Source organism: Pipistrellus hanaki (genome assembly GCF_964339955.1).
Source record: "Pipistrellus hanaki genome assembly, chromosome: 14".
Lineage (NCBI taxonomy): Eukaryota > Metazoa > Chordata > Mammalia > Chiroptera > Vespertilionidae > Pipistrellus > Pipistrellus hanaki.
The window spans coordinates 31,010,834-31,024,253 of NC_140516.1; the positions used below are offsets into that span (position 1 = coordinate 31,010,834).

At 39.5% G+C, this 13,420-nt stretch overlaps 1 protein-coding gene across 1 annotated transcript in view; it reads left to right on the forward strand.

Moving 5' to 3' along the window:
* FAS (Fas cell surface death receptor) overlaps positions 1–9,803 on the forward strand; it is a 28,500-nt gene extending 18,697 nt beyond the window's left edge. Inside the window, exons 3-9 of the mRNA XM_084904352.1 lie at positions 2,562–2,699; positions 4,182–4,290; positions 5,111–5,169; positions 5,319–5,384; positions 7,069–7,124; positions 8,108–8,135; positions 8,885–9,803. Of these exons, the coding sequence (XP_084760478.1) occupies positions 2,562–2,699; positions 4,182–4,290; positions 5,111–5,169; positions 5,319–5,384; positions 7,069–7,124; positions 8,108–8,135; positions 8,885–9,222 (794 nt within the window). The 3' untranslated portion in view covers positions 9,223–9,803. The remainder of the gene's footprint in view (positions 1–2,561; positions 2,700–4,181; positions 4,291–5,110; positions 5,170–5,318; positions 5,385–7,068; positions 7,125–8,107; positions 8,136–8,884) is intronic.
* Positions 9,804–13,420: the final 3,617 nt, after the last annotated feature.

Here is a 13,420-nt window from a genome sequence, read left to right on the forward strand (position 1 = left end):
TTTTTTTAGTGATTTTCTATCATAAAAGTCCTTGCCACATACCATATCTAATAAGAATTTTACAGTGTACTATATCATATACATATATGCACATACATATTACATATGCATACACACACGTATATATGTATACATTGGTATTATAAGAGTGCACCAAAATGATAAAAATGAATATCTCAGGCTAACATATAGGTGCTATTTGTACTTTCCTGCCTTTTCCAAATTTTCTACAAGGAGCATATGTACAATTATACTCAGAAGAAAAATGTATTATGTTCAAGAAAACAGCTATAGTACTCATTTTTATATTTTAATAAATTTACATTGTGTACATTGGAAAAAAAAAAAAGCTGATTTATTCTCTCCCTGTCATGGTGTGGGCACTGTGCTAGGCATATTCTGCAGGGTTGTTCATCAAAGAAGACAATTCATTTAGTAACTGGGATAATATCACTGGCAAGCAAATAATAATTGTACTTTGGCTTGGGTTTCTTTTAAGTATTGCTACAGCATTATAAGGCCCCAGTGCACTGTATTTGAATTCAATTCCAGGTTTCTAGTTGTTTTTTTTTTCTATTGACGGAATAGTGTCCTTGTTTACTAAAATGTCATATGTTTAAATTAATTTATTTATGTAGTAAATACTTTGCTTTGTCAAAAAGAATGCCAACCAGAATTATATGAATTGCTGAAGGGGGTTATTTAGGAAGAGGAAGAAGATAAAAATGAAAATTATGAACAATAGCCAAAACCGGTTTGGTTCAGTGGATAGAGTGTTGGCCTGCGGACTGAAAGGTCCCAGGTTCGATTCCGGTCAAGGGCATGTATCTTGGTTGTGGGCACATCCCCAGTAGGGGGTGTGCAAGAGGCAACTAACTGATCTATGATTCTCTCTCATCGATGTTTCTAACTCTCTATCCCTCTCTCTTCCTCTGTAAAAAATCAATAGAAATATATTTTTTAAAAATTATGAACAACAAATACGTAACTATCAACAAGTGAATCTAAAAACCAAAGGAATTAAAAAATCTGATGAACAATATTAACTGGTGAATATAATAGAATCAGAGGTATGGAAGGGGAGTGGTCTAACGATTCTCGGGGAAAAGGGGAGTGGGGGGGGTGCGGGAAGAGACTGAACATAAACTGTGCACCTATGGATGAGGACAATGGGGAGTGGGGAAAGGGCAGAGGGTGGAATGGGAACCCGGTGGAGGGGAGCAATGGAGGGAGAAAAAAAGAGGAACATTGTAATAATCTGAACAATAAAGATTTATTTAAAAAAAAAAAAAAAAGAATGCTACGAGGCTGTTGAGAAAGTCATATGCTTAGGAAAGACAGCATCAGTTATGTTTGCTATACATGCGCCCATCATTTCCATAGCTAGTTTTAGATTAGACTTTTCTATTCTTCGTACTTATACCATTAATAATTGGAGTCACTAGGCATGCTTTCTCTTACATTCCCCTTTATATTTTCTGACACTTCCTTTTTCATTCTCTCTCTTTTTTCCCCCCCTCATCTAGTTTCCCAGTAGCCCTTATCACCACTTGATGCCCTAGATTTATAGGTGTGCTGCCTGTCTTACCCTGAGAATGTGAAGTCTTAGAGTCCAAGGCTTTGCTTATTTCCTTTGCTTATTTCCAGCTCCTAAGTAGTTCCTGGAACACCATAGCCTTTAATAAGCACTTGCTAAATAAATGTATTTTCTAGGAAAAGGCATTGTTGTGTAATACTTACTAATAGCAAGATGATGACTTGTTTTATTTTTAAAGTCAATGAAAGCGAATGGGAATATCATTTGAAATTGTGTGCACTAAGATAACAAATCTGATGATAAATTTTATTCTATTATAAATATGCTCCTACCTGCCCACCATAACATACTCTGACCCTTAATGGCAAAGGAGCAGAAAGAAAAGGGAGAAAAGAGGGACCGTAAGCATTTACTAGGCATGCCCTGTGCACTTCTGGTAGCAATGCAAGGTTATTATCGCCATCGTATGCATGAAGAAATGTAGGCTCAGAGAGATGAAGCATCTTGTTAAAGCTCATGGGGCTACTAAAGATTTCATCAAAGTCTTTAGAAACTTCAAATGTGCTTTTCCTTACATGTACTTGTATCAGCATCTATGGACTTTGGAACATGAAATGAGAAACCAGAAAAAAAGTGAATGCTTTAGCACCTAAAGTTTAGGTCATCTCAGTGGCCAGCAGCAGCCATCTCAAGGCAACCTCTCCCTTCCCCCACCAAAAAGTTAATAAGGCTTTTTTTCTTCTTTTTTTTCCTGGTGCATTTGGTCATTCCAGCTTCTACCCTGCCCCTCTGTTTCCTGTCACATGTTACTATTGTTAATCATCTTTCATCACTCTTTCAGCTTTTGTCTTGGGAGACTTTCTGTCTCTTGACGTGATTTTAACAATAATCATCACCTCTATTGTCTTTATAGATCATTAGCCAAAGTTCCCTGTTTCAGCAGTGCTTTGCTGTCATACCTGCACACTCCCCGTGCTGTTGCATTCAAATACATGCTCCATTTTTCTTCCTCTTGTTTTGGCAGGTGAACGGAAAAAGGATGACTGCAAAGCTCATGGGGACAAACTAGTCTGTGAGCCCTGCCAGGAAGGGAAGGAGTACACAGACAAGGAACATTTTTCTTCTACATGCAGAAGATGCGGGATTTGTGATGGAGAACATGGTATGAGTCTTAAAAAGCCATTGAAAGTGACTAATTGTAGAATGCTCCATGTAAAATCGTTCATAATAGATCTGTAATTGGGGTTTGGGACCCACTCTGGTGCTATGTTGGTATACAGGAAGAGGTAGGATGGGGCTGACTGGCGTAAAGCAGGACCAGCGACTGAACTGGGCTAGCCTCTTCTGAGCCAAGTCTGGGCAATCTCCCAGATGAGGGAACAGACTAAATATGAACCCTACGAACAGGATTCATTAGCTCCAGGTAAAAGTGCAGAAACTTCTTCCTGTCTTGATTTATGCGTGTGCAATGGCTCTTGTTCATGGCCAGAGAGTGCTCAGAACCCTTCAAATCCAAGGACAAAAGATCCTGAGAGGTGAGTGGAATGCTTCACTTCCTTTCAGGATATAGTTTGTTCTGATAATTCCAATTGGACCCCCGGATTTTCATGACTATCCCAATCTATTTTGAGGGCCCAGGTTAAAATATAACATATATACTCCCAGTTTTGCTTGACATTAAGAAATCTCTGGACATAAGTTTTTCTTGTCTCCATTAAAGCTCTAAAGTAGGGGTGTCGAACTCAATCAGAGAAGGGGCCAAAATCTAAAATCCAGCCTAAATCGCGGGCCGAATGGTTTACTGAACAGTCATAAACTGACAATGTCATAAACTGACAGTGGAGTGCAGTGATGACAGCGCGGTGCGGGCCACATTGCAAGGCCTGGCGGGCTGGATTTGGCCCGCGGATTTAGACACATGTGCTCTAAAGCAATGTTTCTCAACCCTGGCTGTACATTAGAATCACACAGGGAGCTATGAGAAATGCCCATGTGTAGGTCCACCTTAGACCAACTAAATCAGAATCTCTAAAAAGATTTGAGTTTGGTCTGCTTGCCCAGATGGGGTGAGGCTTAACAATTTGCATTTCTAACAAGTTACCAGGTGATCCTAATGCTGTTGGTCCACAAGCCACACTTTGCATAGCCAGGCTTTAGACTAGAGCTGTGTTTCCCAAAGTGTGGTACGCGTACCCCCAGGGGCACGGGACGAGTTTGGTGGGGGTACCCTTTGCACCGGAGTTTGGTGGGGATATGCACTGCACCGTGCTTAGCTGCGCCTAATTCTACATTCTCATGAGTACGAGGGGTACTCAGCGTTACGAAAATTATAGAAGGAGTACACATATGTCAAAAGTTTGGGAAACACAGGACTAGAAGAACGGGGGAGATATTTAAGCAAAGGTAGGGTTTTCTTGGCTGCTGGGTTGTCTACCCATTTAAAACTCTGCTAAATGATTTCAACCATTTCAACCTGCGGTTGCTTGTTTTGTATGTAAACACTAGTTGTATTTCTAAAGTCATGATGGTGTGAGTGCTCATATAAGCAGCGGATCTTAAAAATCCATGCCGCTCCTGCCTATCATTTCCATAGCCAGCATATAACTAGCTGCTATAACTAATTATCTGAAAATTGGATTTCTAGGCTTTGAAGTGGAAAAAAACTGTACCAAGACCCAGAATGCCAAGTGCAGATGTAAACCAAACTATTTTTGTAAGGCTCCACCATGCGAACACTGTGACCCTTGCCGCACGTAAGTTTTGGTCTTTTTCTGATTAATACACTATATCTACCTTGAGAGACATTGTCTTTCTAGAGGGAAGCAACACTGGGTTCTAGTCTTGCTTTGCCTCTGAACAACTGGATAACCATTTGTTCACTCAGACACCCAAGCTCCAAACTTGTATTGAATCTCCTGAGGGCTGGCCACTTCTGGCCACTTAAGCTAACAAGATGAGCAAGAAGCATTTCTGACATCGAAGCTCTCAGGCTAGAGGCAAGGACATTATAAAAAAAAAAAAGGCGTGGTTATTGAATCAACACCATGTGGCAAGCATCAGACACGTGACAGTGTATTATGAGTTATTTAGAACTTTTCAACTTTGCTGGAGGAGATGCAGTGAAGATATGACACAAGGCCCAGTGGAGTAAGTTCCCTCGGGAGCATCATGAGCGGTGGCTATTGTCTGGCCATTTTTATTGTTCTATGGGACTGCTTTGAAATTGCTTTATGTAGTTTATCATTGTCTCCTAATATTTTAAGAGCACAGCTTATGACCAGTTTTAAGTTTATGTCAGGCTCTATTTCATTCTTCTTCTTTTCTGCCAATACTTGACTACCTTCTTTTAACTCTTGGTATTTTAAAACATAGTCATTCTTTGTTCACCCATACATCCAAATTATGCTACAGATTTTTACCAGCTCTACCGTGCTAATCTAGAAATAGTTGAGGGACTATGATTGCCAGAGATGCAAAAAGGACTACAATGACCCGGGATGTATAGTGTGTCATTGAGAATGATCAAGGAATTAGCCCACCAGGCTTTTTATATTTTCTCTATTTTTTTTTTAGGTGTAAACATGGAATCATTGAGGATTGCACAGCAACCAGTGACACCATATGTAAAGAAGGTTATTACTTTTTTTAATGAGTAGACTCTCCTTCTATTCCCACAGTAAAATATGAAGAAAAGCCAATCCCTTCTGATTCTTTGAGAGTACTTGTTTAATCTTAAAGACTGCTCATTTTCATATAAAATGTCCAATGTTCCAATCTACAGGATCCACATCTCACTCATACTGGGCGTTGCTCCTGCTCCTGGTTCCAGTTGCACTAATATTTTGGGGTAAGTTCTTACTTTGTTCAAATTGCACATTGAAATAACTTGGAAAGGACTTGTTCAAAGAACTCCCCTCCGTCTCCGACCTATAAGAAAGCTTGCCACCAGGTAGGTAGTTAGCCCTGGTATATTTTTAATTCCTGCCACCAAATGCAAATGCACTCGTGAATGCTGAAAGAATAGATTATATTTATCCCTCAGCTACAGTTTTTGAGCAACCATTTTGGAGCACTGAGTGGCTATTCCCATCCTCACAGTGTTTTCATCCTGGCAGCAGCCAAGTTTGCCAAGATTCAGAAGTAATCTTTCATCGTCCATTGAGATTGTCCTGCATTAAGATAACACGAGAAGCAAGGGCCTTGCTGGGAAAGGCATTCAGGGAACACTTGCTAAATTCATCCCTCTCTGTGCCTCCTCACCCTTGCTCAAACTCCATGATTTTATTATTTATTCACCATAATTTAAAATATTGTGCTATACATTTTATGCAAGGGTTACCTAGTAAATCAGCAGATAAGCCAAATAAGCCCAAATTGAGGGTAATCTTAATTACACCAGAAAAATCCCTTTTAATCATTCCGAAAACACAGGGCGATGCAACTTTCAATCACTCTGAAGCATGCAATTGGAATAGGCTCTGTTTCTTCAGTTTAGCTTAAGATAGCGGTTGCTCAGCTAAAAATACATGCAGTGTTCTATGTTTAACTGCCATAACCATGCTTGCAGACTTACACATTCCTTTCTCCCATCCCATACTGACTTCAAGGCATATATTCATTGAGTGTGTATGCTTGAGTTACTTGTGAGTGCACGAACTTGGATTTCTGGGCATTAAATGTCACTCCATGGCAAGCAAATGTCAGCTTTCCATATCCTGCACTTCTATGCCCTGCTGTAGCCATGACATGTAGCTCCAGGTTGATGAGAGGAAATTTTGATGTCATTCAGTGAGTCAAAAGCCAGCTTTAGGCTAGGCCAGTGGTTAGCAAACTGTGGTTCGAAAGCCACATGCAGCTCTTTGGTCCCTTGAATGTGGCTCTTCCACAAAAATACCACTGCCTGGGTGAGTCTATTTTGAAGACGTGGCATTAGAAGAAGTTTAACTTTTAAAAATGTGGCTCTCAAAAGAAATTTCAATCGTTGTACTGTTGATATTTGGCCCTGTTGACTAACGAGTTTGCCGACCACTGGGCTAGGCCACTGTGAGGTAATTGGACTTCTCAATTAAGGTGTAGCACATTGCTCACAAGCGTGCCTCAGTGGTTGAGCCTCAACCTATAAACCAGGAGGTCATGTTTCAATTCCTGGTCAGGGCACATGCCTGAGTTGTGGACTCAATCTGCAATGAGGGGATGCAGGAGGCAGCTGATCAATGATTCTCTCTCTCATCACTGATGTTTCTCTCTCTCTCTCTCTCTCTCTCTCTCTCTCTCTCTCTCTCTCTCTCTCAATCTCTTTCTCTCTATCTTCCTCCATCTCTTCCTCCCCTGTTCCTCTCTGAAATTAATTTTAAAAGATGTGGCATATTTCTGGTGGAGTGAGGTTGTCCAAAATCAGGACAGTACTGTCTTTTAGGGTCACTTTACGTTTCAATGAATTTCGGCTTCTTTCTCACACTCCTCTAGTGTGACAGTAGTGTTTTCGCCAAGGTTGAGACCTGAGTCTGATAGAAATTTCTTTCATCTTTTAGGGGTGAAAAAATGGCGCCGGAATCATAAACATCCTGAACCTACACCTCCAGATACTGTAAGTGTTGAAACACGCATCAGCTTTCTTAAAATCATAGAGAAAGTAGTAACTCAACTTTTTATTCGCTACTTTTTTAAAACAAGAATTTATTGTGTCTGTGTGTGCATGGGTTAGAAGGCATCAGAAAGTAATTAAGATCTGAGGCCCAGTTTATAAGTAAGCTCCATACAACATAAGCGTTAACACAGGACTTAAGTGGGGGGCTGCTCAAGGTGAGTTGGAAAAAGGATGTGGCCAAGCAGTATGTCCCACGTTGGCATTATTCTTGCAGAGAAACTACAGAAATGCTGAAACCAGTTTAGCTCAGTGGATAGAGCCTCAGCCTGCAGACTTAAGGGTCCCAGGTTCGATTCCGGTCAAGGGCATGTACCTTGGTTGTGGGCACATCCCCAGTAGGAGGTGTACAGGAAGCAGCTGATCGATGTTTCTAACTCTCTATCTCTCTCCCTTCCTCTCTGTAAAAAAATCAATAAAAAATATATACTTTATTTTAAAAAGAAACTACAGAAACATCCTTTGCCAGAGCATGGATTCGGTATCCGAGCCCGAACAGACATAGCTCTTACAGCCCCTATAAGGGCACAGTTCAACTTTCTCCAGCCACTTGTTACCATAGCTCTCACCATATTTCTTTTCCAACATGGAATCAAAGCATTTCAAATAGCAAAAGTTACACAGGGAAGATAAACCAGTTCACTTCATGAATAATGCTTTTTCTCATGTGGGGCTGGGGCTCAGTGAGAGTTGGGTTTTTTTAAAATCAATATAGCACAACATAATTTCAAGTTAAATAAAAATTTGAATGATGAAAGAATCCTTCTTAATCACTTCATCTAGCTAATTTTATATATCAAGCAACTGACTGTATTTCTTTCAGTATTAAGGAAAAATTTAAAGATTATATTTAGACTATTCTAAGTATATTTTTCTCTTTTTCTCTTTCTGTCCATGTTTTGTTTTTGATTTGATTTCCTCTCCAGGAAAATCCCCCAGTGTTTATTACTTCAGGTAAGGCTTTTATCATTTTATTTCATAGATCTGGCTTCCATAGGAGTAGCAGGCCAATTTTAGAGTAAGATAATGCTGCTAATTTCAGTGACATATTGTGGGACCTCACTATTCTTTGAACTTACAGTTCTTCCCATTCATTACTCAGGTTTTTCAGGCAGTTTATTTAAATTTATTACTAATATTCCTAATTAAAAATAAGTGAGGTAGCAATAAAACACTATATTCTGAGGCCTTGGAAAATTTTCCCATAGGAACATTTAGATGTATTATAGAACTTCTGCCTAAATTGACTTAGAGATTAATCTGAATTGTAGATTCGTTATTATTGGTGTGTCCCAGCTCTGGAACAACAAATTATTATTCTACTCAGTTCTCTTTTTTGAGCTGTGGTTCAGAGATATGATGATCATGAATCCTTTGTCTATATCTTAGGTTTGTAGATCATTGAACATCAGACCCATAAGGGATGTTAGGGATGTTCTTTTCTAATCTGTTGATAGATGAGAAAAGAAGACATAGAGATGTTATGTATCTTGTTCAGGTCATAGAGCGAGTTACTGGGGATATAGGAGGTCTTGGGATTAGAAGGCAAGGTTATTGCTGTTTTTGCATTTCCCTATCAGCTCTTTAGATCTCTAGGACTAACCTGTATTCTTAAGTGCTATAAGAGAAGAAGTAAATGCTTTCCAGTCATGGCAATTTTGTTTACCAGAACCAATTTTCAGAGACTATTCTCTTTTTTTCAGACATTGACTTGACTGACTACATTAGCATTATTGCTGATATAATGACAATAAATGAAGTTAAAGATTTTGTTCGAAAGAATGGTCTCAAAGAAGCCAAAATAGATGAAATCAAGAATGACAATCTCCAAAATACAGCTGAACAGAAAGTCCAGCTGCTCCGTAATTGGTATCAAGTTCACGGGAAGAAGGATGCATATGACACTTTGATTACAGGTCTTAAAAAAAGCAAACTTTGTAGGAGCGCAGAAAAAATTCAAGATATAATCCGAAAGGACATTGCTAGTAAACGTGAAAATACTAACGTCACAAATGAAAATGAAAGCCAAAAGTTTCTCTAAAGTGAAAAACAACTCAGTTTTGAGTATAGACAATACATAGAAAAATTAGTGTTTGAATAAGCTAAGTGAAGGCTGTAAATATTGCTTAACTTTGTACTGGGAATATTTTTCTTTTTACATTTAATATATTTGCAGAGCTATATATTTATGTGTTTTAAGGACCTCATGATTCTGTCTTCCTTCAAGAATATTTAAAATCTAGACAGGCCTGGTTAAGAATAAATGCAATGGCATGGTAGGTATACACATAGGTGTATTTGCAAAGACAAAACATTGGGGTCATGCTCTAATATCTAATGTATAATTCTATAGATGTGAATATAATTACTGTATGAGAACACAAAGGTCTACCTACAGGCTGAACCCATCCATGAATCAACAGAAGCTATGACCTCTTGATGCAGTGTCACAATTCCTAGAAAAAGTAGCTTTGCCTTTAACTTACCTCCCCAGTTCCAGGATGATTCTAGAGATTTTACAATACTTGTCAACTTTGTTTGAAACTCTGAGCATATTCAGGGAAAGCTTGTGTATACCTCTGAATGCAGAATTTAAATAACGTTTTACTTCAAAGATGTTTACATAGATTATTGGCATGTCATTGTGAAGCATTTCAATTTTGAATTCACATAGAAAGTGCCAACTCGGTTATGCTTGAAATTTTATATTTGTATGCCAGCACACTGGATCAAAATAATCCACCACTTTCTCAGGTGCCAAAACATTTCCATCAGGAAGTATTCCTAGAGCATCCTCTTCGTTTTTTTTTTTTCCTTGATGTGTGTCTTCATAGCCTCTACACTCCCAAACCTGGAAGCACTATCTATGAAACACGATGAGCCATTGTAAGTTGTGCTGCTCTTAGAAAGCTCTAGCCTGGTTTGGAGAGATTCACTGCTCTTAGAAGAGGTAGCTCTGTGCTACCTCTCATGGGCCGCCAAAGCTGATGAGGTAGTTTCTTATCTTGCCCTGTATGACTCCCCATATATTCTCTTGCTACAAATGCAGCTTACACCCCGGTTTTAGGACTTGTTATTTCCTGCATCATCTTATTGGGTCGGCAACTAAGTAATTGCGGGTTTCACACATATATGGCTTCAGTTGAATTTTTAGGTTTGCAGACGTAGTACAAATGTAAAACACATTTTGTTATTTGATAGTTGGCTATTCAGCTGTTAATAGATAAACAAGCCCCTTCGCCCCAATGCCACTTCCTTAATTCTACATTTAGACACTTAAGAAAATGTAAGTGAATTTTAACAAATTGTATTTATATTTGTATAGATGTAAACGGAAGATAGTTATAAACTGAAATAGATATCTCAAAATATCTAAGTAGCTTCCACTGAAGGAAAATCTCCTCCCCCCACCACTTATGTTTGGAAATGTAAAGTGTAAGTAAGAATGTTTCATGAAAATCATTTTTTGGTATTTCTCATTATCCTTTTTTTTGTTGAGACCTTGCCTTTTTTGTTTGTTTTTTTCATTTCTCTAACTACAGCTAACTGTAACCTGTTCAGGAGTCTTCAATACTGTCTTTGATTTCTCGGGGAGTATTTACCTTTTAAATTCCTTTTGGTAGTTAAATATTTTCTTCATAGGCCATAACTTCCCCCAAAAAAAACCTTACCCAAACCCACATTATTATTTATTATGTGAGGATTTATTATGATAGAATTATAAGTAAGGCACTGGAAATGTGGATCAGAAAGTAAATAGTTCAAAAGGTAGGTTTTATTCATAAGAAAGCTCAATAGGGATTTTGAAATATTCTTTCCTGAAAACTTCCCATGTGGTTACTTGGTGACCACCAGACTATCTCTCTTTTTAAAAATTTAATTTTAGTAATATATTTTATTTAACCCATTATTCCCAAAGTATTATCGTTTCAACATGTAATCAGTATAAAACCATTAATGAGGTAGTTTGCATTCTTCTTCTTTTTTTTTTTATATACTAAAGTCTTCAAGTCTTCAACATCTGGATTGTATTTATTTATACTCACAAGCACATCTCAGTTTGGACTGGCTGCATTTCAAAGGTTCAATAGCTTCATGTGGTAGGTGGCCAGCACATTAGATGGTTCAGATCTCTATCTTTGTCAGGACAGGTTTGGCAGCCTTGACTCTGTGCTGGCTGGTCAGGCCTGCTGTTTCCTAGGTCTGTCCAATGAGGTCTCTTCACCCTGGTTGGTGGGAAAGTCAGTATCTCTCACCGACATAGAATTATAGCCCTACAGTCCTTTGCCTAACTCTAGTGACCTCCCTGCGCATGGTATTCAGTCAAAGGCTCCAGGGAACCCCTGTACAGATTCCTGGAGCTCTCGCTCTACATAGCTTCCTTCTTTTTAGCTCTTTGGTTTATGCAATGTCTGGCAGCCTCTGTCTCCTGAACTCAGACCTCTGTGCCTCCACTCAACAAGGTGGCGATGCTTTGCTTAGGGTCCCCTCCTGGGCCAGGGTCTGGGAAGTGCCTCTAGGCAGAAAGTCTGAGTGATCATTGGGCTCACCTCATTAGTTTTTCTTCTCTGAAGAGTCACAGTCTGTGCTACCTGCTGTCCTGTTTGCTAGCGCTAGACAGCACGGAGCAAGTCTGGCACTGGTTATTCTTCATGGTCAGAAGCAGAAGTCCTGCTCTGCAAGGTGAAGTTGAGTTAGAGAACATGATGTGCTCACTCTGTGAGTCCCAGTGAAGAAGTTGGGGTTCCTTTGGCAGGAGAAGAGAAGTTGGGAAGGTTCTTAGACTCGGTGATATGGCTCCATCCCTCATTGTTTCACCTGAGTGAGACCACTCTCATGTCCACAATCATAGCCATGTTCCCGAGTTTGAGGTTCTTAACTGGCTTTCTGTCTTTTCACTCTTGCCCCTCCAATCCATACTCCAAACAGCAGCCTCCATGATCTTTCCAAATGGCAAACTTCATTGTGTTGCTTCTCTACTTAAAATCCTCTGTGGTTTCCCACTGATCTTAGAATAGTCTACACTTGGTTTAAGAGGCCCTACAAGCCATGGGCTTTCTAGCATCTTCTCTCAACACCTTCCCCTCCCATTCTAGAGCCATGTCAAATTACTCTTTTTCCTCAACACTGCTATCCTGTTCGTCCTTGCCTCTGAGTTTTTTCTTTCTTGCTTCTTCCCCCATTTTGTCTTGTTACTTCCAATTTATCAGGTCTCAGCTTTAATGCCATTTCCAATGGAATGCCACCCTAATGTCTGAACCAAGGACCTCTAATGTGTTCACATATTTTGCCATTTTGTATATAGTTGTTTGTCTCTTCCTTGCTAGGCCATAAGCCACCTGAGGACAGAAGTCATGATTCACAGAATCGGTGCATTACAGAATCGATGCACAGAATCAATATTGCTTGAATGAGCCAGTTAATTAAGGAACAAGTGTATGCACTAGTCTTTTGTGTTGGCTGCCCTTTGGTCAGAAAGTTAATAGTGAGTAACTGATTATATGGGGAGCTTCATCTTTTTCATGAACAATGATCATGTCATTAAATTTATCACATATATCCAAGGCCTTTCATGATGTTTCCTCTCTCTCTGCAGTATCGCAGCCTCTTTTCCCACTGCCTCCTTGATGCCCCACACTCCTTGTTTCTCACACCATTATTCTGAGTCCAAAGCTTGTCCTTGACTACTTGCATCCTGTACTCCCTGACCCCAAATTCCACTAAATTCCACTGGCTCCCCCAAGAAGTCATTACCAACTCTCTGAAAGCCTCGAGTCTCTTCTGAAGTTATTTGCGACTGTCTTCAGGATCTCCCCTGGAATCATTTCAGTAAGCACTCTGTATGATTTTATTGTGTGTGTGTGTGTGTATGTGTGTGTGTGTGTGTGTGTGTAGTCCGATTATATACTAATATACTGTAAGGTCCTTCAAGTGATTAAAAGGGCTGGCTCCAATAATAGTACATTTGGAGATTTGGGACCTTGCTACCTTATAGAAATCACCTAACCTCCTTAGGCCTCAGTTTCTTCACTTATAGAAGAAGGATACATGCTGCTATGTAGAGCTGCTCTGGGGTTAAAGGTGATATCCACCTATAGCACATGGGGAAGTGTTGAATATAGCTTTCCTATCATTACACTAACCTCCAGTATCCCATGGGCTCATGAGGGATAGTGGTATAACATCCATGAAGATGGATGCTTGAAAAGACCAGACAAAGAGCTGATGATGTTTGGATA